The following is a 23038-nucleotide window of genomic DNA, read 5'->3' on the forward strand; positions in this document are numbered from 1 at the left end:
GTACTGCATATTGCTGAAAATGTTTTCTCTATGTCAAAAACTACAATTTTAGCTTGGATGAGTTTAAACATTTTAAACTTCCTTGCGAAGGATGAAATGACTCTTTCCAAATGGAATAAATGCATGTTAAGCTGCTAACCTATTTAAAGGAAAAAACAATTTTGGGAACATATATTTACAGTTCAAAGAAAATTTAACTCACTGCCTCCTGGAATAAAGCAATACCAATCTCTTTTCATGCCTGGCACTAGAATTCCATTAATTATATTGTGTCTTGTTTTTATTAAGCTTCATCCCTTCGTTTGGGAAAATGCACTTCAGATGAAATCTCTCACTGTATCCTTATGTTAAAAGGAGAAACACTGATTCAGTTATTTTGGATACCAAGTAAAAACACATTTTCAACAACTGTTTTTAAAGAAAAATCCACCCCTTGGCTTGGTAATAGCTATTTTTAATTTTGGAAAATTTTCTCTAAAAAGAAACTTATGTTTATATTAATATGTTAAGTATGACATAATAAAAAGAAGGATAAGAACATCCACATTTCAGACTTAGAAGCAAGTTCCCCAACACATCTAGCATGCTCTCTTTGTCCTTTTTTCTCTAAGGCTAAACAACCTGACACAAACACATGACACTTGTTTACTGGCAGCTCCTATGGAGCTTAAGAACTTGGTGAACATAGTTACTGAAGAATTTATTTTTCTGTAATGTATTATTTCTCTATGTGATTTAAGTGAGGTATAAATTGTGAGGATATATAAGCCCTTTGGTACTAACTACAGAACTATGGAGCTACATACATACTTTATTTGAACACTAAAGTACTCCTACTAAAATCTGTGCATGCTTAAGTATTTGCTGTCTTGGGGCTACAATAAAACATTAAGGTTTTTGCCTTCAAGGCATTTTATTCAGATGGATACAGGAAATTAAGAGGCTACACAGGAATCATGTTACTTCAGCTGCCTGCCAGCAGAGACAGTATTTCCTTAGGTAGAGCCACAATGAGTTAATTGGGTTTGCTTTTGACTTTTATGATTCTGAAAAAGTAGTAATTTCTTTGCACAAGAGTTAACCGATTGGCAAGAAACTAGACACAATTCCTTGGTTTCCTTGGGCATTGGCAGTTTTGTCTCTCATCTTTGGAAGAAGATCAATGCAACTTTTTATCACCTAGAAAGACAGAGGATCCAAACAGCTCCAGATCAAACCTGGGATCAAGGTTCCAATTGTCATTCTAAATAAAATTTGCCCAATAGAAGATGTCAAATTAAATGTCAGAATGACTATAGCAACGCTGCAACATAATATACTGTACCATAATATTTTATATTGATCCTCAGCCTGGCAAACTAGAGAAATAATTAGATGGATAACTGACTAACTAACCAAGGGCTAGCTGCCAGGCACTGCTCATTACTTTCCAGAACCTCTGAGACAAACCCAGGTGAAAAAGAAAAATGGACTGGGCAGATAACTAAATGCCACAAAGGAAGAATGTAATCAAACTTAGAAAAAAAGAAAAATTGAGTTTTATATATTTGATTGGCATGACAGCTTTTCAAATGCATCTATCTAGCACCAAATATTTCACATACAGCACTAAACCAGTCTAGTATTTCAATCCTCGTAAAGGAACAGATTGTTTTCTGTAAAACAGAGGACACACAGTACACATGGGCTTAACATTTTAAGACAAAAAGCAGGCTGCTTCTCTTGGTGCAGATAGGTAGGTCAAAGAAATTATTATTGTCAGCGAGTTTTTCATTTCAGCATAGCAAACATTAGAAGAATAGTATCTGTCCCCTTAAGCTTAAAAGCAGAATGAAAAACTACTCTCTCTTTTCCCCTTCTTCACCCTCCCCTCCACTTTATGAACTGAGGTAGTGCTAGACTTTCAGTGACACCTATCTCCTGCAAAGGTTTCTAGCCTTCAACTTGTCAAAACTCATGCATGCATCTTTATCTGATACTAGACAGTGAAAATAGCTTATTAATACAGCATTTATAGTAAAAACTTAAATCTTACAACATCTAGTTTAACCATGACTAAATAAAACTGAGATGTTTATTAATATCTTATTTTTCTTTCACTGTGACAGCTGTATTTATTAGGAAAAAGCAGAGAAGCTAAAAGCACTTTACTCCACTCAAATTTATCTGTACATAAATGTTTAATTAGGATGTATTTACAGCACTTTATCAAAGTCAGTGTCCACCGGAAAATGAAAACCATAGGCCTTAATTTTCTGTCATTTCCAGACAAAGTAAGGAATATAAAATGAGGGAGCTAAAGTTGTATGAAGTAGAAACCAAGTTAACATTTCTACTGAAGGCAAAAAGAGCATCAGTCATCCTCTTCCCCCAAGAAAAAAACAAACCTCAATATTTGACCTCATACAAGTCACATTAATACCAGAAGAAAGTCAGAAAACTCCCCTGGAAAAAGAGAGACAAAAAAGCAGAAGCAAATATGGACAATCTACATCTGTCCATCAAACTCCAGAGCAAATATGCTCACTTCTCAGTGCTTCACAGAGACCACAACAGACCTTAGGGCCTAATCCTGTTCCTGGACAAGGCAATGACCAAAGAACTGAATTCAGCAGAGCAGAATCCATCTGCTAAAGTCTGAATTTATGAAACATGCACAATAACAGCAAAATAGAGTTGCCCACAGAATAACAAAAATCTATACCATGCAGGAAATTATGTAGAAAATTAAATGTGTAACTTCAGATTATTTTTCAGTATTTATTCAAGGAACCTTCTTCCTGCACAGACATAACCAAACAGCACAGAAAGTCCACACTGTTATTCTAGTGCTGCTGGAAAAAAAAAAAAAAAGGTCTGAGGCAAAGAAGGATGGATCTACAGTAATAATTCTTGTGCAATAAGCAAGCAATGAAATAGAACAATAAAGAGTCTTTCTCACTGAGCACTTTGAAAAGTCATCTCCAGGTTTGTTTGCATATTGTTTTGTTTTGTTGTTTGTTTTTTTATATTCAATTCTACAAACACTGAGATTCAGGTATGTTTATTCTGTGGACAAATACTATCTGTCATTCAATTTGTGTTGCTGAACTGTTTTCCAGTTCAGCCCTTCTTTATACTAAGAGAGACATGACTGTAAGGGTTTTTTTTAAATGAGAGAATATTAAGAGAAATGGAATACATTTCAATCACAATCTCTTTAAAAGTAAGGACTAATAAGATTTTTCTAAAGACTAAGACAGGGGTTGGCTCTAATACTTCAGATTTTTTTATGCATGCCAACAAAGACTGAGACTAGAAAGTTAAAGTAATGAGCAGTTCAGAGGGCAAATAAGAATATCCAGTCTTCCTCATAAAGAGGATGAAACCAAAAGTTAAAAAATTTAAAACTAATCACTTTGAAGAACTTTTTAAAATCCAGTTCACAAAACTCACTGTCTTGAGAGGGAAAATGAAGACACCAACATTATCTGTAATGTACTTAGAATGTATTTTCATAAGCAATCTATGACTTATGCTTCAGAATATAAAACTATTATCAGAACATAAAATATATTCAGAATATAAAACTATTATCTTTCCATGGCAAATCTGTGGCTGTGTGAATCACAGAATCTTAGGGGTTGGAAGAGACCTCAAAAGATCATCTAGTCCAACCCCCCTGCCACAGCAGGGTCACCTAGAGCACATCACACAGGAACGTGTCCAGGTGGGTTTGGAATATCTCCAGTGAAGGAGACTCCACAACCTCTCTGGGCAGCCTCTTCCAGTGCTCTGTCACTCTCACAGGAAATAATTTTTTTCTGATGTTTATGTGGAACCTCCTGTGCTCCAGTTTGCACCCATTGCCCCTTGTCCTATCACTGGACACCACTGAAAAAAGCCTGGCTCCATCCTCCAGACACTCGCCCTTAGCATATTTGTAAACATTGATGAGGTCACCCCTCAGTCTTCTCTTCTCCAAGCTAAAGAGACCCAGCTCCCTCAGCCTTTCCTCAAAAGGGAGATGTTCCACTCCCTTCATCATCTTACTGGCTCTGCACTGGACTCTTTCAAGCAGTTCCCTGTTCTTCTTGAACTGGAGGGCCCTGAATCCCTGCTCTGCAGAAAGTACCACCTGCCCCTCTGCAGCTCATGGCAAACGGGCCTTTCTGAAAGCAGCAGCATGAAGACATGAAGCTACCACGATCACTCAACAGGTTAAAGCTGATGCTTAAGTGCTGTGAGATGAGAGAGCTCCACAACCTGAAGGATCAATTTTTAAGATAAATTTGGACTATGTGGGCCACTGGTGTGGATTCACAACACCTCTTCCTTCTTCTTCTCTTGGGTAATTTACTGTCAGAAGCCTTTTTTGTCACCTGGCGTTTTTTCTAGGAGCTATCGCTATATATTCTTAATGGCAAGATCTAACATCTTGAAAATCAGGTTGGAGAACTGCATTTAAAAAGCACTACCCAGGAAAGAGATGAAGGAGCATATTTGATTAAGGATGATCTCATCTACTTCAACTATATAAAAATTCACTGCTATAATCTTCAGCCATTTTTCCCTAGGTAACATTATCCTGAAATACGAAAAGAGATCAAGAAAAACGGGCAGATTGGTGGGCTGAGTGAAAGCACAAAAGCAGCCCTTGAACAAGTCATTATTTGTTAACTCTACTTTTATCCCTGACATTTTCCACACATTCCCATGTGTAAGCAACCTCTAAAGGATGATGAGTAAAGAGAACCAGGAAAAGATGGAGAGCAGCATCTCTCTAACTTAAAAGAGTAATAATGCCAAGTCTACTGCAAGAATTCACACTCTCCCTGTATTTTCCTCCTGGGAAAAAAGATCATCTTCAGGTAAAGCTCAGGATTGTTCTAAAGGAAGTGAAAGGATCCTGGGCAACATTCTGTGGGTCAAAACCTCGAAGGATTTGAAGGCTGCATTACAAAAAAAAGAGAACAGTTACGAACTACTTCTGCAGGTAGTGAATAAACACTGTCTTCTATTGAAGAGACACTGCAAGCACCAAAAGAGGTGGGTCACGTGGAAATATGTTCCTTCATTTAGCATGTGAATACTGGATCTATTCAATTTGCATGAGAGAAGAGTTTCCTGGCTTTAGCAAGCAGCTGTATAAGGAGGTCACACTTCCAGTTTCTACCACTGGTCTCAGGCTACTTCCTTACTCCTGCATGGGAAAGCAGATGGAAAAGAACCAGTGCTAATTCTTTGGTGTACAAATTCAGGGGATATCAAGTAAGGCATAATTAGTTAAGGGGTGAGCATCTTCAAGCCATACTGGCAGAACATCTGAAGTAATGGAGGTGCTACCAAACAGGCAACACTACCCTTCCTCCATGACTCCACGACTGTACACTCTGTTAGCTTTTTCATCCAGTTTGATCATTAAGACTGCTCTGTATGAACAGAACATTTCCACGTAGATACAAGAAAATTGTAAATTTCTAGTCAAAGAAGTAGATTTTTCCAGAAGTTAGATCTAGGCAATACTCTATCTAGGAGTATAAAAGAATCATCTGATACTTCTAAAAAAATCTTGAGTTACAGAGACCCTGAAAAACAAGAGTCCCAGCATTTGACAGTCACAACCCAAAATACCAGCCCATCTCTCGTAACAAGAGATGGAGTAAGGCTGCAGTCATAAAAACGAATGTGCCTTAACAATCAGTCCTAAATATCAGACCATCTTTTACATTACATAGCTGTGACTGCCAATTAAGGAAAACGTCTAATGTATTTTGTTCATCTGCTTTTCATTAAAGTTGATCAAACGACCATTAAATGCTTAAGAAAATTTTACATTTTTAGGGAATTCAAAAAAAAGCTGAATTTTCAACACATCAGCTGATAGATTTTACCTTTTAAGCAAGTAAAAATATCCTCTCACCAAGTGAACTAACTCTGTCGTGTGAGCAAATAAATAAGCAAGCTGTGCAGTGAATAAGGTCTAGCCTTCACATATCAGTACTTGTTTGTTTACAAGGACACGATACCCTCTGTCAAAGAGGGTATTTACTCCTACAAACATTGCTCCACTTGGCTGGACTGACATATCAATTTTCCTTTGAGGTACAATGGCCAGCATGAATGCTTAGTAGTGGCAAGGGTGCTTTAGAGTCACACAGCACCACAGTACTAGCAATAAGCAAAATGAAGAACAAATCAGGCACAGTAGGTTTAAAAAAATTGAATTACTTCATTCTAAGCTTTGGAATACCAATGAGGCTGGTCATTATCTCACTGAAAACCAGAGAGAGCTAGAGAAAGCATTCAAGAGAGGAGGAAGATTAATCAAATAGTTCTATGACACACTGAATTAATCTAGTCTCATCACAAATTATAAACCCACTATATGATAACTGTGCTTTTAAATTGGTTCACAGAGATAAGATCCCCAGCAAGTTGACAATCCATATTAACAAGAAAAAAACAAAATTGGGCTCTTCATTTTATTGTTTACATCATCCTTCCATTAGCAAGACTGTCTTCTACTTCACTATGCCAGCAGTAGTATGTCTGTGTTAGAAAGGACAATAATTACTTTACAGGGATGTGTTGCCTACCTACAGGAGCTGTCTTATCTAAAAGAATTAGTAGTACTACAATTACACTACAGTCAGCATTAAGAGTCACAGCCAAGAGGACTGAAGAAGAACATTGTTCAACAGACTGAGTACAAATCATGTAACTAGTCTTTTACTACATAGCAATTTGTGGAGACCACAGGCTAAGTGTGCTACTACCTGCAGTACTTACCTGCTCCTGTAGATTACTGTGTAACTACACTGAGTAGATCCATATGAAATTACCATGCAGCCTGCACTGAAGTTTAGAATACAAATAATTACAAATAATCATGAAAGGTCAGCTCTGCCATGACACAATACTCACCATGGATTTTTTTTTATCATCTTGGCCTGTTTCACTTCCTTACAAACCCTGGCCTAGGTCCCGAGCTGGGTACACTGACTATCTCCAGATGGCAGAGTTTCTGGATCTTGTCCATTGATTTAAAGGTGACATTTACCTCTGGCACCCTCAGATGAGAAGCAGAATGGAGACTTCACCTCCTTGTCTCCTGCTCGTATAAATCCTTTTCCTTTCACAAGATGCTGCATCTAGAGGTAGACATCTCTAGACTTTCATTCACTTGGTCCAGCACTAAATGCAGAGCAAAACTGAAGGCTTTTGCCATGATATAAAATGTTTGTGGATTTATTGCATATAATTGCTAGAGACCTACAAGGAATATTGCCCAAACTTTGTGGAAATCTCCTTCCTTGGAGATACTCCAAAGCTGTCTGGACATGGTCCTGGGCAATCTGCTCAAGAAGGGGTTTGGACAAGATGACCTTCAGAGGTCCTTTCCAACCTCAGTCATTCTGCAATTCAGTGAAAAATGAAGTTCTAGTTGCATCTGGTTTTAAGTATGGAAAAGTCAACTGCACAAGGAAACAATAATCTTGGACAGCTATCTTTGAAAACCACTCTGCAGCAACGATAAAAAATATTCAACTGCTAATGCAGGAGAAATGTTTTCAGCACTGTTATAAAATTGTTCTTGGGTGTAATTCCATTTAAGGTTTTGACTTCATCAACTCTAGTTTTCATGTCCCTTCAGAAGCACTACTAAAGAAGTTATTAAGAGTGACTGTAACCACTTTCTTCTATTAATGCAGCAAAATTCTGCAAAGAAACTTTACTAAAGGAAATCAACATCCTACAGATTTAGTCTACAAAGCTTTGGGATGTTTTCATAGATTTATTGTAAAGATACAAAAATAACTATGCTAACCATTTTTCACCCCAAAACCTCAATGTCAAAGGAAAAAAAAAAAAAATTTCCTGATAAGACAAGGTGGGTTAAATATTGATTAAAATAATTTCAAAACCACAACAACTACAAATGACTGTTTTTAAATCTGAAAGCACACACAGAAATGCAATACGTGTCCAACATCTTAACAATTCAACAAGACACCTGAAGCTCACCTGAGGCTCCGAGATCGAGGCCGCAAGGCTGGAGAATGACGCCCCTCCTCATCAGTGATGCTCTCAGTGCTGAAATGCTTTGTCAGGAAATGAAGTTCATCTGCCGTGGGCTGAAAGGGCAGCTGGTGCAGCTTCTCCTGAGATGAGCATGATGACTGAGTACAGAAAAAAATACAGAAAAGAAATGCACTAAACGCATGCATAGGGGTCAGCTAATGAATGGAAGAGGAACGGGTTCTGCCAGACACTGCACACTCCAGTGGAAAAGAAAGCTACTTATCAGACCAGGTGCCTCTTTTTATTGCTCTCATTAGGCTAAGCCAACCCTTACATACAATGACAACACCGGAGAGATGAAGAAAACTTTGGGAGAAGAGCAGAGAACCATTGCATCTGATTCTGGAACAATTCCATCTGATCAAGCAGCTAATTTACTATCAGGAGACAAAGGAAGGTACGTGAATACCAGTTCTACCCTGGAAAAGACAAGGAGGTTCCTGGAGTGGTGAGCAACTTTCTTTCCTTTTCCCTCATGCTCTCTTAGGTCAGGAGTTTCACTGGCATGCAGAATGCTATGGAGCTGTGTGGACGTGAGAGTTTTTGCTGATTAGTGGCTCTCACTGGAAATAGCTATTGTAAATGGCCAGGATTTTATTTCTCCTTTGCCCATCAGGCTTCTTCTCTAACCAAGTAGGCAATAATAAAATTAAAGTAGCTGACTTTGCAGAGTTGTAAGATTAACAGTTTCCTGCTATAGAGTTAAACAGCTTATTACTTTTTAAATAAGTTTATGCATTTCTATGACACACATCCTGTGATAATGATAGACATGAAACTGTTTTAATTCTTGAACCTCAGATAACCTGAGATTAAAGCACACATTTGCTGGAAGTGCTAATAACTTCAAGTGTTGGATGCTTGAGGGGGAAAAAAGCTGTAGATCAACTAGCAAATTATTTTTTTCTTGTGTGATTTTTCAATGCCCCTTTACACTTTACAAAGGTAAGAAAATATATTATCTAAGGACAAATTAAAAACACTCTTTAAAAACAGAGGGGAGGGAAAAAGTGCTGAATAACCAGAGCAGCACTGAATAACACCAGTGGGCCTTATTAAAAACATCATCCTAATGTAAATTTCAAGGCTGCTTATTGATCTGATGAAAAAAATACCTACAGTTTTTCAGAGGGAAAAACTCTTCCTTTTGCTACAAAGACCCTCACTCAAACTGGAAAGCACTACATCCTATTCCAGAAGTCCTGATAGGAAGGAATTATACATGATATAACATGCATGACCAAAGCTTTAACTCACCTAGCATGCTTTTCTAGACTTATTTGCTGTTGATGGCTTTTGAAAAATAAAAGTATGGCCAAGCAATGAAAGCCAAATGCTGACAAGGCTTTTCACTGAGTCTTGCATCTTTGCAATGTTGAGAACAAAGAGAAAATACTCTGAAATCACCTGAAACAGGTACATCCAAATTTGTCAAGACAGTAACAGCTACAGTTGAGCGGAATTTAAACTAGATAGACTGTTGCAGATCCTAGCATAGTCTTATCTAGAGAATTCTCGCCAAGAATGAGATAGAAATCTCACTGTGAGAACTTACAGACCTAAAGATCATATTCTTTGATAAAAATGTAATTAGCTCCAGAGTCCAGATTCACTTCCTCTGAACTGCACAGAAGTATTTGCAGAAAAGAACTCCCTTGAATGCCTTAGGACATGCATGAACTCCCCCAAGCATGGCTGGAACTGGAAGCCACCACTTCCACTGTTTTGCTTCAGGCAGGTCTAGGTGCAGAACCTGCACCTAAGTCCTGGTGCAGGTGGTAAGTCATGTCCAGCAAAGTGTACACACTGTGATGATTATCCAAATGGTGTATCAACTTACACTGTCTAATCCACAGTGAAGCCAAGACAGAAAATATACATATTTTATATCCCCTCTGCCCACAGCTATTTTGCTGCACTTGCTGCTTATGCTAAATACAGGGAAGATTCTCTCCCTCTAGTACAGAATTACTCAAGTCCTGTTTCAGAGCTTTCTTCATGTCCATCTTAGTGTCTTACACAATATGAGGACTAGGAAGTACCTGCCTCTGCAAAACCAGCAGTACTTTTCAGAGAAAAGGGACATGTCAGTTGAGATCCATTCGTGATGAATAACACACAGCCTGTCATGGAGCAGGCAGCACTAAAACCTGTCTTCAAAACTTTCATTAGCAGGTACTCAAGCTGTGGCATTACAAATAAAACAATATTAAACTAAAATCAGCACATGATGGTTAGCACACAATTGCTAGTTACTAGGAGAGAAAATAATAATAATTAAAAAATTATATTCCAGAGAAAGCATGAAAAACTATTTCCCAACAGCAAAAGCACTGGGGAAGCAGTGCTAGTCAACTCATGGATGACCCAACAAAATCCTCCTTCTCCACTTTCTCTCCTTAAAAGCAATCAGATCACAAAGTTTTTAATTCCACAAAATAATTAAAGAAAGCCCTCAAGACAAAGACCATGATGAGAAACAGGCTTTCTTCTTCCAGGGGCTTCTCTAGCAGTCTTAAGGAGTACAAGCGTTCAATGAAAAAGTGTGAAAGCAAAGTGAAACACTTCTTATTGAGTTTTAAGTAATCACATCACTGTATTCAATATTTGGAGCAGACTAATACAAACATCTCTCTGGTATCTTAATTACAGATGCAGAATTAGCCAACTTCTCTCCAGGAAAAAAAAATAATAAAAAAATCAAGCTAACATCATAGGAGCTTATATATTAACTCTGCATCTAAAAAATAGTAGATTAGATGTTTAAAAATACTTGTATATTGGTCCATTCAAACAACTGTTCTATATTTATCTAACTTGAAAGAAGGTATTGGTCTGATGAGATACATCTGGTCTTCACGATTTGTGTGAAAAGGGTAAACCTGTATTTTTTTAAACTGTCATCCCTCACTTGAAAGCACAAATAAAGCAGAATCTGCAGGTTTCCACTGACCTTAGACTAGGTAAATTGCTTAGCTTGTTGAGTTGGTTTGTTGGTAGAGCAGCTCATCTATGACCACAGGGATGCAGGTCAGCTGCCATACAGAAACTCCAGACAGCAGAAAAGATACTCTTGATATTTCGTTTCCTACTGATATGTATATCAGAAAGAAGGTCTACCAGCTTCCTTCTATCTTGCTTGATGTAGAAATTTAATCTTGAGGACTGATCACACCAATTGAAAGCCCAAAATTATATTAAATTTGCATCTATGGCATTAATTCATTGTGCCCTTTCGATAAGCTCCTTGACTACTTCCTATGTCAGTTTTAAAGTCCATGCAGGACTTTATGCAGATCAATTCAAATGGCAATCAAATTTTTCTGTGCTCCTGCCCATATATCTGTACACACACAGAGACTTCTCCCACAGAAGACTGAAATCTAGTCACCTGCCATCTAAGGAGACAAAAAAACCCCACACCCAAAACTAACAAAACCCCAACTGTCTTGAAGAACAAAAGATAACAAATTGTGGAAATTGCACAAACTAGAGTCTGCAGGAACGTGTCTGAACATATCAAACCACAGAGATCATACTAATGTTGCAAAATCAAGTTTTAATCATATCAATTTCTACTAAAAGGAAACTTTTGACCCCAAATTATTCTCTTGCTATATAGAATGAGTTGAACACTCACCTCCTAAGAAACTTTGATGATAAATTTGTGTTTCAAAGGCACTAGAAAGTTTATGGAAAATTTGACAGAACAGCTCAGAAGGAAAACAATGATACTTTATTTAGTGTAAGATTTTCATTGTGTGCAATACTGAGTCCTAACACAGATATCGCAATTATTAAAAGCATGCTCTAAATAATACATATAAACCCAAATTATTAGAAGTCTTAGGCACTTCTGAAGACACACAGCTGAAGACACTCACCGTAACACACACACAAAGCGTGTCACATTAGCTCTGTACAGAGACTCTGTTCTCTAACTTTTCTATGCTTGGCTTTGCAAGGTTGTTACGTGGATAACCACGTATCTGAGCCTGATAGGGGTTAACACAGTGCTGCTACCTTACAGGTATTGGTGACATCCTAGCCTTTTGAATGTGTAGAACTCAAGCAAACTGCAGCCAGCCTTTCTAATGACACCTGTGAGATCTGAAAAGCTCCAAAGCTCCAATTATTTGGACTTGACCAACAGATCTGGATTATCAGTTTTTCTTCCTGCTAGCCTCATAGCAGAGGTTTTCATACTAAGAACTTGAAAGCAGACAAGAATTTCATTTTCCAGTTATAAAAAAGCTGAGAGCTTGCTAGTAATTATCTCCTAGAGTCCTGCCACTGCTGAGACATTGTGCCTCTCAACTGATCTCTCAAGCCAAGTGCTGCACTGGGATTTCACTAAAGGCAAGGTGCAAGATGATAGGAGCTGGGAAATGTGAGGAGAAAGCAGCAGAACCAATAACTAAAATAATTTTAAAAATAATTAGTATATTAAACAATGTTAGCTAAACAATGAAAAAAGATCAGATATTTTAGTAAAGAGTCAGAAGCTGTTTTGTTAGGGTGTGTTTGTACAAACTGAATTGCTTGGAAAAATCTGTGCCACTTACTGAAACTGTTGAACTTGGAGTGTTCGTTCCATATCCAGAGGAAGGAAGGGAGGCCAAGGACCAGCGGCGTCCATCCGTTCTGGGGAAAAGAAGCAAGAGAAATTACTGTCAGATACACTGTGGCTAATAGAATCACAGAATGGTTTGGGTTGGAAGGGTCCTTAAAGATGATCTAGATCCAATCCTCCTACATTGGCAGGGACACCTCCCACTCTACCAGGTTGCTCCAAGCCCCATCCAACCTGGCCTTGAACACTTACAGGGATGGGGCCTTCACAGCTTCTCTGGGAAGATTTTGGCCATTACCAGAATTAACTCATAAAAGGTTTTTGTTTCAAGAAAAACCTAAAATACAGCTGGCACACTGTCCATTTGATATATTATTGTATTAAATTGTGTGATTTTCAGAGCACTATGCACCAAGCAGCCACAAACTCAGGGCAGAACAGGTGAGGGATGAAGGGACATTACAGAAATGTTTTTTTTCTATAGTGTTAATGACTGAAACATATTTTTGTCTTCTCACAGACAAAATCAGCTCAAACTTCTCAAATTGTCAGAATTACTTACACAGTTCCTTGTCTTCCAAATTAAGTTTAAAATTGAGAAAAAAAATCATATTGATCAAGAATCAAACGAAAGTGACCTTGTTTGTTTACCTGGTCACATGGCATTCTGCACTATCTGACAAGGCTGGCGAATTAAATCCACTGATCTGAACACAGCCAAGAGATCCACTCAAAATACAGAGTAGACAGAAATTACAGAATTTCCACCTAGGGTCTCCTTCTGCTCTAGTCAATATAGTATTAGTAGTTAAGTCTCTATCATAGCCAAGGAAACGTAACCCTCAGGGAAAATAGCCAAAATATCCTGGAGATATTGCACAAAAGGTCTTGTTTTACCAACATCAAAACCGAGGAACTATACAACCACTTTGAGAAGAATCAGTATTGCCCCGAGACTCTCTTCTACCCACAAAACCTGTCCCAGGGACAACAGAAACTGAACCATAATCAACTCAGTCTCATGGTGCTTTTTCAGTCTCTGATTTCATTTCAATCTTGCATGTGTTCTGTATCCTATAACATATCCTGCTGCATGTTGGGATGGATGCTAAAGATGTGTCTTCCTCACAACATTCTTCACTTGTTTGTTTGATTTATTACAGCAGATTATCAGTAACTGGTCAAGGAATGAACGTGAATTAGAGAAGTTCACCATTGTAACTCACTTTGGAAAGATCTGGGATTTTTGGGTACACGTACATTAACCCAAGTACCTTATAAAATAGGATGTTTGAAACAGGCCTGAGATAGTGCTTAGTGCCTATAAAAAATTCAACTGTTAACCATCTTCACAGTAATGTTTATCATCTATACCCAGGAAGCCTTGTCTTCAGAAAAAAGTTCAGTGCATGCCCAGGCATAAACATGTGTTTATATTTTTTCTAGATCTAGTTCCCTTTATTTTCAGGCACTGATACACCTCGCTCCTCTTTGCCATCTATCTCAGAACAAGAGGAAAATAAACCCACTGTTCTGTATCACTGAAAGAGTATTATATCAAGAGATTTTTAAAAAGAATCATGCTTCATGCATTAAAAAAAAAAATAGAAATAATCAAGCTCTAATGCAGATTTCTTTTGCATGTTACAGCTAAACCCCATTTAGCCACAGGTGACGTTTTCTATGGCAAGACAAGGATGTGTAAAAGAACTATCTCAAAAAATTCCAGGAGAAATTAAATTATTTTTGAACCCTGAAAGACAACAAACATCAGTGTTACAAAGTCACTGCATGATGTGGCCAGTGGTTGAACACCAAACTTCAACCATCTTCACTCAGCTTCTTGTAACATTCAGTGGTACTGGGGAAATATTTAGGTGAATGATTCAACTCAGTTCAGATCATCAGTCCCAATGCAAGACAGTATGTCCCTGTCTTCTGAAACAGTAGACAGCAATGCACAAGTCATTCACTACTTTTGCAAAAGGAAAGCCTAATCCCTTTTATACTGAGTTGCCTAAATTGTGTATTGACATTCAGAATTTTCACCTCAACTAGGTTTTTAAAACATATCTCTCTCAATTACAAAATTACAGGAATATCTACTTGGGCTATTTTCTGCTGATGCAATCCAGGCAAGCAATGAGTTAAGCAGTCAGGACAATGCACATCAGCTCTAGTTTGCAAAGAGTGGGACAAGCTTAGAAATTTTACAAAGGAAAAGGTGATGGGAAAAACACTTTTAAAGAAAATTTCTCCTTCATGTATGCAAAATGTTTCAACGTCACATCAGTTTTTTGATAATATACATATTTTTAGAGGGACCTCATACAATATTGCTTCAGGAAAAGATACGTGGAAATAAATTTTTAGGTCTTTTATATATTACAGACTCCTTTCTAGCACAATAAAAACATGTGAACAACAAATTTTGCTGTTAAAATGACATTTTAATTAGTTAATTAAGGAGGTATTTTATGGCAGCTAAGTGCTATTCAATGAACTGTAGATGAATTTCAAAACAAGAAGGTGCTAGAAGAATGGTGCATCTTCTCTAGAGCACCACCCGTTTATTGTTTAAGCTGAAATTCACAGATTTCCTGTTTTGATACCAAAGAAGATAAGCTGAATGCCTAAATGGGGTTGTGACAGCATGAACTCATTAGGTACACAGGCTCAGCTGAACAGTAGCACAGTTCATACACACACACAAACAACAGCAACACAATACACTTTACCTGTCTGCTCTGTGTCCGTGGCTGTATGGAAGAAATTGTACAATGACAATGAGAGAGGGAGAAGTAAAAGATGCACATGTCATTTCTGAAAAAACCCTTTCATCTTCTGTTAATTGCATTCCACTAAGATCAGTTCTAGTGACTATGGACAGAATTAACCATATATTTCTGTATTCAAACAGGAGTATTCCTGAACATGTCAACTTTGTGGCCATGGAACAACTGAAAGGGTGTCTAGCAAGGGATTTATGAATAATCACTTGTCAAACTAAGGACAGTATGTTGTAGTGAAATTCGCTTTACAATAAAATGAGTTTTCCAAATGTGTTTCCTACTCTGTCCCACGAATCAACTCATCACAGGGCTATAATGAAAGAATGGAAATCACATATAATGTCCAAACAGGATAATAAATGAAGAAATTACACCAAATACAAGAATATCAGCAACAAATCATTTCTGCGGTGGCAATAGAAGGAATTCAGGTAATAACCATCTTGTAAGACCCATGCAACACTGATCAAAAGGGAACAGTGAAATTCCCATTTGGCAGGGGTAACAGAGCACCACATTTCCAATTGCTTAATACCATCATATAAAAGTTATTCTGATACCACTATGTGATAATCAAATAAATATGTATTGGTAGGGCTGGCATAGCTATTCAGGGTGTAATACAGGGAGAAAATAGAAACAAGTTTCTAAAACAAGCTGTGCTTAAGTGTTCTTTTCAATGACAGAAAGAGTGCATTATTCAGAGTTGTACTATTAAAAATTATTTTCTGCTTAGAATTTTAGAGAGCAATGCTACTGAAACACTAAGTTGAAACATGATATTGAAAAATTATGTTCAGTTTTTACAATGGTTTCAGCTGCAACTTTCCTCCTGTATACCAGGGTCTAGAACTCCAGAGAGTGGGGAAACTGGTAAAAAAAAACCAATTTACTTCAGCAGAACTTATTGAATACACCCAGACCAGGCTCAGATGACTCTTGAAAAATAAAGGGGGATGCTGTGAGCCCATTTGAATTGTTTCACCAGCAGGTAAAATACTAATTCTTCCCTCTGAGGCAACAGGAAAACACACATTCAGTCTGTCACATTTCACACACTATTATAATGTTTTTCTTACAGAAGAACTGAAGACCAAAGTCTACTTCACACAGTACTGAAGAACACCAAGTCTTCTAGTAAATCACCTCAATGGAGAAATGCCCCAGGAAATCCTAACCCTTTATTCTTTTCTGAAGTTTTAAGACCTATCTTCTTTCTAACTAGTCCTCAAGCTAAACTTGTTGTTCATGAAAAACTTACTTTCAGATGTTGATCACGTTTGCCATTCTCAGATCATTTTAACACAGCCAAGGCAGGGCTTAGCAAATCCAACATATCTTCCTCACACTTGAATCAAATAATCAGGCTACAATGCTCAAACCCTGATCAGGTTCTCTCTTTTTTCCCCTGTTCTTTATTTCTCCACAAAATTTAATTTTCTGTGTCCTTATCCATTTCTGCCTACCTGTTGGGATATGACATTCAATACACCACTTGGCAGCTTCTCCCAGCTGTCTTTATTCTTTCTATCCTATTCCTTACACTAAATTCATCACCATAGTATCAGATGTCTTTCCACCAGTTTGATAAATGGCATGACCAGCATTTGTCAAGCATTCACTGCAGGACAGATGACAGCTCCACTTTCAGGTCTCTCAATGCCGCTCTGCTGCTAGGAGTTCTTGTACACCTGCAATTTCAATTATCAACTGCTCTCCTCATTACAGCATTAATGTCCTCTTGACACCAATGCCCAAGACAGTACAGAAAACTAAAAGTTGCTAGCAGTCAGAAGGCTAAGAATGAATGCACACACAGTTGCATGTGCCTATTTTACGTGTTTGTGCCTTTGTGCAGGCACAGCAAAACCAGAGCACTTGGAATACAACTCAGTTGTTCAGTGAGAACATCTAGGACTACAACTAAGAGTTGATTATCCTAATCGTAACTGGTTTTAATATCATTATGACTACTTTCTTTGTCATATCACATGGTCTACATGTCATCCCTCTGGGAGAATCGTTGCCTCCTCCCTAGGCAGTATTTACCACTTAATTTACTTTCTCTTCTTCTATGTCTGAAAAGCACCTAATACAAGCTGGGTGCTGCCAAATCTAAATAAAATAAAATAAGACAAAGCAAGACAAAAAAAACACATCAGAGGAAGTAAAACACAGTCAAAAAACTTCTGAACCACAGGGCAATTTCAAATAAAAGTATATAAACTATTTGTTTGCAGCTCCAAAGATAATAGATCCTTACCTTCGGGCAGGAACAAAGGAAAAATGAGCAGGTGCACTGGGAGAGAAGTTCCTGGGACTGTCCAAAGGGCTGCTACCTGTTTAAGAAATAAATAAAAACCCACCCAAAACAATTTCATTTTTATTTGCAACAGTGTAAGTGTTCACTGTGCAGAAGAACTTTCAACTGCAAGTTGTGGTCACAAATAATTAAAAATATGGAGCTTTGAGTCCTTGATCATTTGAACATTAGTTCACTGAAGTCATGTTCTGATAAAGATGTATCAGTATTTTACCTTCTTTTTAAATAATTTAAGATATGCAGTCTTTTTTTACTTTCAGATAAGTAATGTATCACACACACAATATAGTCTTCTAAAATTTTCCAATAATTTCTACACACAAGCTTTTCCTAACACTTGTCAATGAAAAACCTGAGTTAGAAATTACATTGATGAGAGTTTCAGGAATAATAAACAGTAAGAAGGTATTTCTCCACAACGTACATCAACGCTGAATGCAGAATTCACTGAGGGGGAAAAAAAGGTACTTCAAAGGAACTGTATATGATAATAAAAGAACCATATCCAGGTAAGATGATCAGGCTATAATGTATTAGCATTCACCCTAACTACCACTTCTCTGAAATAATAGTTCTACTATGAAAAAGAACGTCCCAGTGAATTTATACAGCAAGGAAAAAATAACACTTGGCACAAGAATAATTTCTCTGGGTTTTGTCACGTGTGTATAAGCATATGGCTGGTAAGTGGTATATTGCAATGTATTTTATTTCAAAGTAAAAAGCAACCATTTCATTGAAAGCCCTTCTGAGAGCCAGAATAATTTACAGACTAACTGCAGAAACCTTTGAAAGTCAGGGATGAATTAGAAGCTTCATGTCAATGACTGTGCTTTCTATCAGGCACATTCTTAAGTGGTTTGCTCTTTCAGATCCTTAACAGAAGCACAAAAGAGACAATACAGCGTAAGCATATGCCAAGAGCAATTTCTTTGTGCAGAGACAATAAAATAACATTAAAATATGAGCAGGAAAACTAAACTGATATTGAACAAGCAATGTACTGCAAGGTACATAACAGGTCATCAAAAACGTTTTCAAATTTAGATCCCATATAAAATGGATGTTTTTTCAAGTAACATTGAAAAGTCAAACATCAATGATGAGTCATCTCCAAAGGACTTCTCTGGTTTGGGAGATGCACTTAGGTATCAAGCTCAGCCTCCATGCCAGCAGTTTGTGAGGTTACAATCCCACCTAGCACTGTACCGAAGCTTGTAATTAAGTTGCATTAATTTCAACCCATTCATATGCCTTAATTGTTACACTGAGCAGAAATCCAATGTAAGAACTGTGCTCGCTTGAAGGTAACACTCACTCACACTTCAGTTGTATCAACAGTTGAAAAAAATCTGCAGTCACATGTCTCCAGAGCTCCTTGTGAGCCTGGTGTGTGCACACCTGGCATGCCTGGGCAGGCAGGAGGAGGAGAGGGAAAACAAGCTGATGCCTTTGGGGGTGTGAGGATGGCCACAGCACAGCACAGGCCAGCAAACTCCAGCTGGTCTACAAGTCTATGAGGACTAAGATAGCAGCTGGTTGAGATTAAAGCAGCCCCAGGCTGATCTAACACGTGTCAAGGGGTGATGAGAGAACTGGAGAGGTAAGTGAATTCCAGACCACTTCACAATCTGCTTCACCAGGAGCAAACTAAATTAAACACAGAAGGTTTGAGCCCCAGTTTGTTGTTTTGTTGTGGTTTTTTTCTTTGGCTTGGCTTTCTTTTGCATTGTTAGTTAAGAACTAACAACAAGTTCACAGTGTAATATATCACAACGCAAATCTTCACCCAAAACAGGATACTGCTTAACTCATTCCCAGTATATTCCAAATGTGAATGGGAGATGGTAATCAGAAATCAGCAACTAGATTATTTTTGGTGCCTCATTTGTTAGGCTTCTACTCATTTTAATTCTTACCGTCACAACAGAAATACAAAGACCTTGTGCTGCTTTTAAATAAAGAGATGACAGAGGGGTCTGACAGTCTAGATGGCACTGCAAGCTGACAAGACAGACAGAAGGCTCCAACAGTCACAAACTGAAAAACTCAGTGGTGTACAAACACACATCCTGGTGGCAGCACATGGCTAGGGTCAGGGTCACCATCTACTTCCTAAAAGAAAGATGAAGGAGCATTTTGGGTCAGGAGGAAACACAGCCAGAGCGAGGCCTTTCCATGGTCATGCAGCTCTTCCAGCAAAGCAAGGCTGCCAGTTTTGATAGGAACGTTGGTGTTTGCCTTCCCGTTTCTCAAGCTCTACTGCTGTGACAAACCCTACTGTGTCAAGATGATCTTTCTGAACAAAAAGCCCACTGCCCGATGCTGTTATAAACAAGCAATGAGCTGTCACTGCCTTTTTATATCTTCAACAATCTTTTGTAAACTTTCCAGATTATGATCAAAATAGGATTTCAGGGTAAGTGAGCAAATTGGGTAATGACAGGTTTTAAATTTTAAAATTAAGTATGTGGGTGTTTGAACTCTTCTGAGCCTGTACAATCTGGGACAGAGATACTACTCACTTTTAAGCAACTGCTTTTTCAGATTTATATGGCATATTTCCTTCCAGACACCGGAATTTTAATTGGATCCCCTGTGAGTTGCTTCTAGTTTTAAAATGAAAAGCAATTAGTTTTTCTACTCAATTCAAGTCTGGGTGTAGCTTTTAAAACAACAACAGGGAGAAGGGGAATTACTGCTTTCCCTAAAATTTCCCAGTACTGCTGCATCTGCTATAGTTGAAGGAATTTTAATAAGAGAAGCCGGAGTGTTATGGCCTCCTTCACCAAGGCTGATCGAAACCCTATTTATTGTGTTAGTAAAGGTAAACTCCCCTGTTGCTCTAGTGTTATAGTTGGCTACTACTGAACCTGAAACAGCTTTGTCTCTGGGGAGGCTGTTACACAGAATGATTACCCATTAGGTAAATCAACCCAATTACATGAACATTAATAATTCAGGTATGAACCTTTACATTTTCCAGACACAGGAAGAAAGATGCAGCCAAAGCACTTGTACACCCACGACCCTCAAAGCACAAAACTGGAACTTATGGGCAATACATAGGTAAAAGCCTCAGCTATCATCTGAAGACAAGACATTCATCAGATATGTAGTAAGTCAAACACACTAAAACCATTTTGTAAAGCTGCATCCTGAGATTTGTGAAAATAAATACTTAAAACAGAGTTGTTGTGATCTTCTGCATAGTATATACTAACATTATTTGCTGATTATTAACAAAAGCAAAATGCTTCAGAATTAGTTGCTTCCCAGCCCATACAAATCTTAAAATTACCAACATTTTAAGCACTCTTTGTACCACCTGCCCCAAATATAATGCCATGATGTGCTCACATTCTCTAAGGATCATGCACATGAAATGTGGATGAACTCCAGGGCAGGATCTGGAGTGGTACACAACACGCTCTGCCTACTCTAAAAATAATAACCTTAGTAACAGGCATTTTTCTGCCAGCAGGTGGAACTGAACTAGCAGTGAAAGAGCTGAATAATTTCATTCAGTGCTGCCTTCGAGCAGCTCCCTCCACCTGCCATTACAGATGGGAACAGGACAAAGGTCCCAGCAGGGCCAACCATTTACAGTGGAAGCCAAGGAGCAACCTGGCAACCTTACAGCTGTGGAAAATAAATTTTAAAATAGCCTGGAACTTCAGTTATCCACTGGTAAGAATCTCATAGTTAGAATTGAGCAAAAAAGAGAGATGTCACATATTTTATTTATTTTAAGCTTTTCACTTTGAAATATGATCTAATGGTAACTTAGTAATCAACCTTTTTTGAATCAGAAGTGATTTCATGGCAGAGTTAACATTGTTTGGATATACTCCATCTCTAACTCTCTAAATCTTCTAGGATATGAAATTGCCTAGCACCTCATCTGGATGCTGTTTCACCTATTAAGTGTATCATCTGCCTGGATCTGTGCTCATTAAGAGGTAGGTTTGCCTGATGGACAGTCAACTGTGCTATGTCACACCCACTGGCTATTACATTACATGCAGAAGAATAACTCCTGAGGCTAGTGCCATACAGGACTTGTTTTTAGACTGGTTTCTGAATAGAAACATTTTAGAGAGCCTCCCTAATTTATCTGCATGCTTGCTATTCCTTTAATTAATAAGTGAGATTCAGAATGGGCATTAAGAAGAGCATGTTCAAGACAAAAGAACACGGGAGAGGCTCCAGCACTCCTTAATTTATCAGTGTATGTGCCTGAACAAACAGATTGATAGTTTCTGTTCAAATACTAAACAAATATCACAGCCTGTTCTCAAATTCACATCTCGTATATGATATTTCTTAAGAAAATATTTGTGACTGCACTCTAAATTTCATCTGCTTTTGTCTCTTGAATAAATTATTCTTCCAGTGAGGAGACTCCAAAAATAGTACTGGTAGAGAACTCAGATTACGAGTAATTTATCTTCCTGTGCTCCACTGGCTACTCTTGGAGGTCACAAAGGATGTCCTATTAATTAGTAGTTTTAAATACCATAGGCAACATCAGAGCAAAAATATGGATATATTTGGCAATTACTGCTAAAGAAAGTTGGCATACCACTGATTAGTTATTCTAGTTTCTAGAAGATAGTCACATACTTTAATAAAGATAAGCTTGCAAATCCTGAGACAGCAAATCCACTAAGAACAATATTTCATTTTTTAAATACATAGAAAAGCAAATCAAAAGAAAATAAAATATAAAAGTTTCTGTTGTGAACATTCCTGCATTTGTTTTCTGAGCAATAACCATGTCAACATCCTGTTGCAATCTGCCAAGTAAGGACACTTCTTTTATATTCTGAGGAACATCTTTCTGTTACCACTTCAGTTAATTAATACAGCTAATTTAGAATTTGTTAAATCCAATATATATATAATTTCTAAGAACAAAGTAAAGACCACAGTGTAACTAAGTGAAGAATCTACCAGGAAAAGTGCCTTGTTGAAACCAAACCTTACAAAGCTATCACTGTCATAATCACACACAACAGAACTAAGAGAGTTTGAAGTGAAAGGGAGTTGCCCTGTGCCCATTTTTGGCCCTGTATTTTACCTAAAATGCTGAAGGAAAAATAAAATCGATTCACTATGCTACTTTTAAGATTTTGATAACATTTTCATTTGAAAATCACGGGCTAGTTTAATAAAACAATGTCATTAAAATAACCCCCCAAACTTCCAAGCTTGGGCTTTACTGCATCCCAAGCAAATATGACAGGCTTACAAGAACTTAGAGGGGTTAAGGAATTCATGGGC

At 37.8% G+C, this 23038-nt stretch overlaps 1 protein-coding gene across 1 annotated transcript in view; it reads right to left on the reverse strand.

The window, feature by feature from the left end:
* Positions 1-23038, reverse strand: part of MAST2 (microtubule associated serine/threonine kinase 2) — a 96967-nt gene that overhangs the window by 38035 nt on the left and 35894 nt on the right. Inside the window, 4 exon segments of the mRNA XM_010006549.1 lie at positions 8008-8162; positions 12630-12708; positions 15376-15396; positions 17693-17768. Of these exon segments, the coding sequence (XP_010004851.1) occupies positions 8008-8162; positions 12630-12708; positions 15376-15396; positions 17693-17768 (331 nt within the window).

The sequence above is a fragment of the Chaetura pelagica genome, unplaced genomic scaffold (genome assembly GCF_000747805.2).
Source record: "Chaetura pelagica isolate M959 unplaced genomic scaffold, ChaPel_1.0 scaffold69, whole genome shotgun sequence".
NCBI lineage: Eukaryota > Metazoa > Chordata > Aves > Apodiformes > Apodidae > Chaetura > Chaetura pelagica.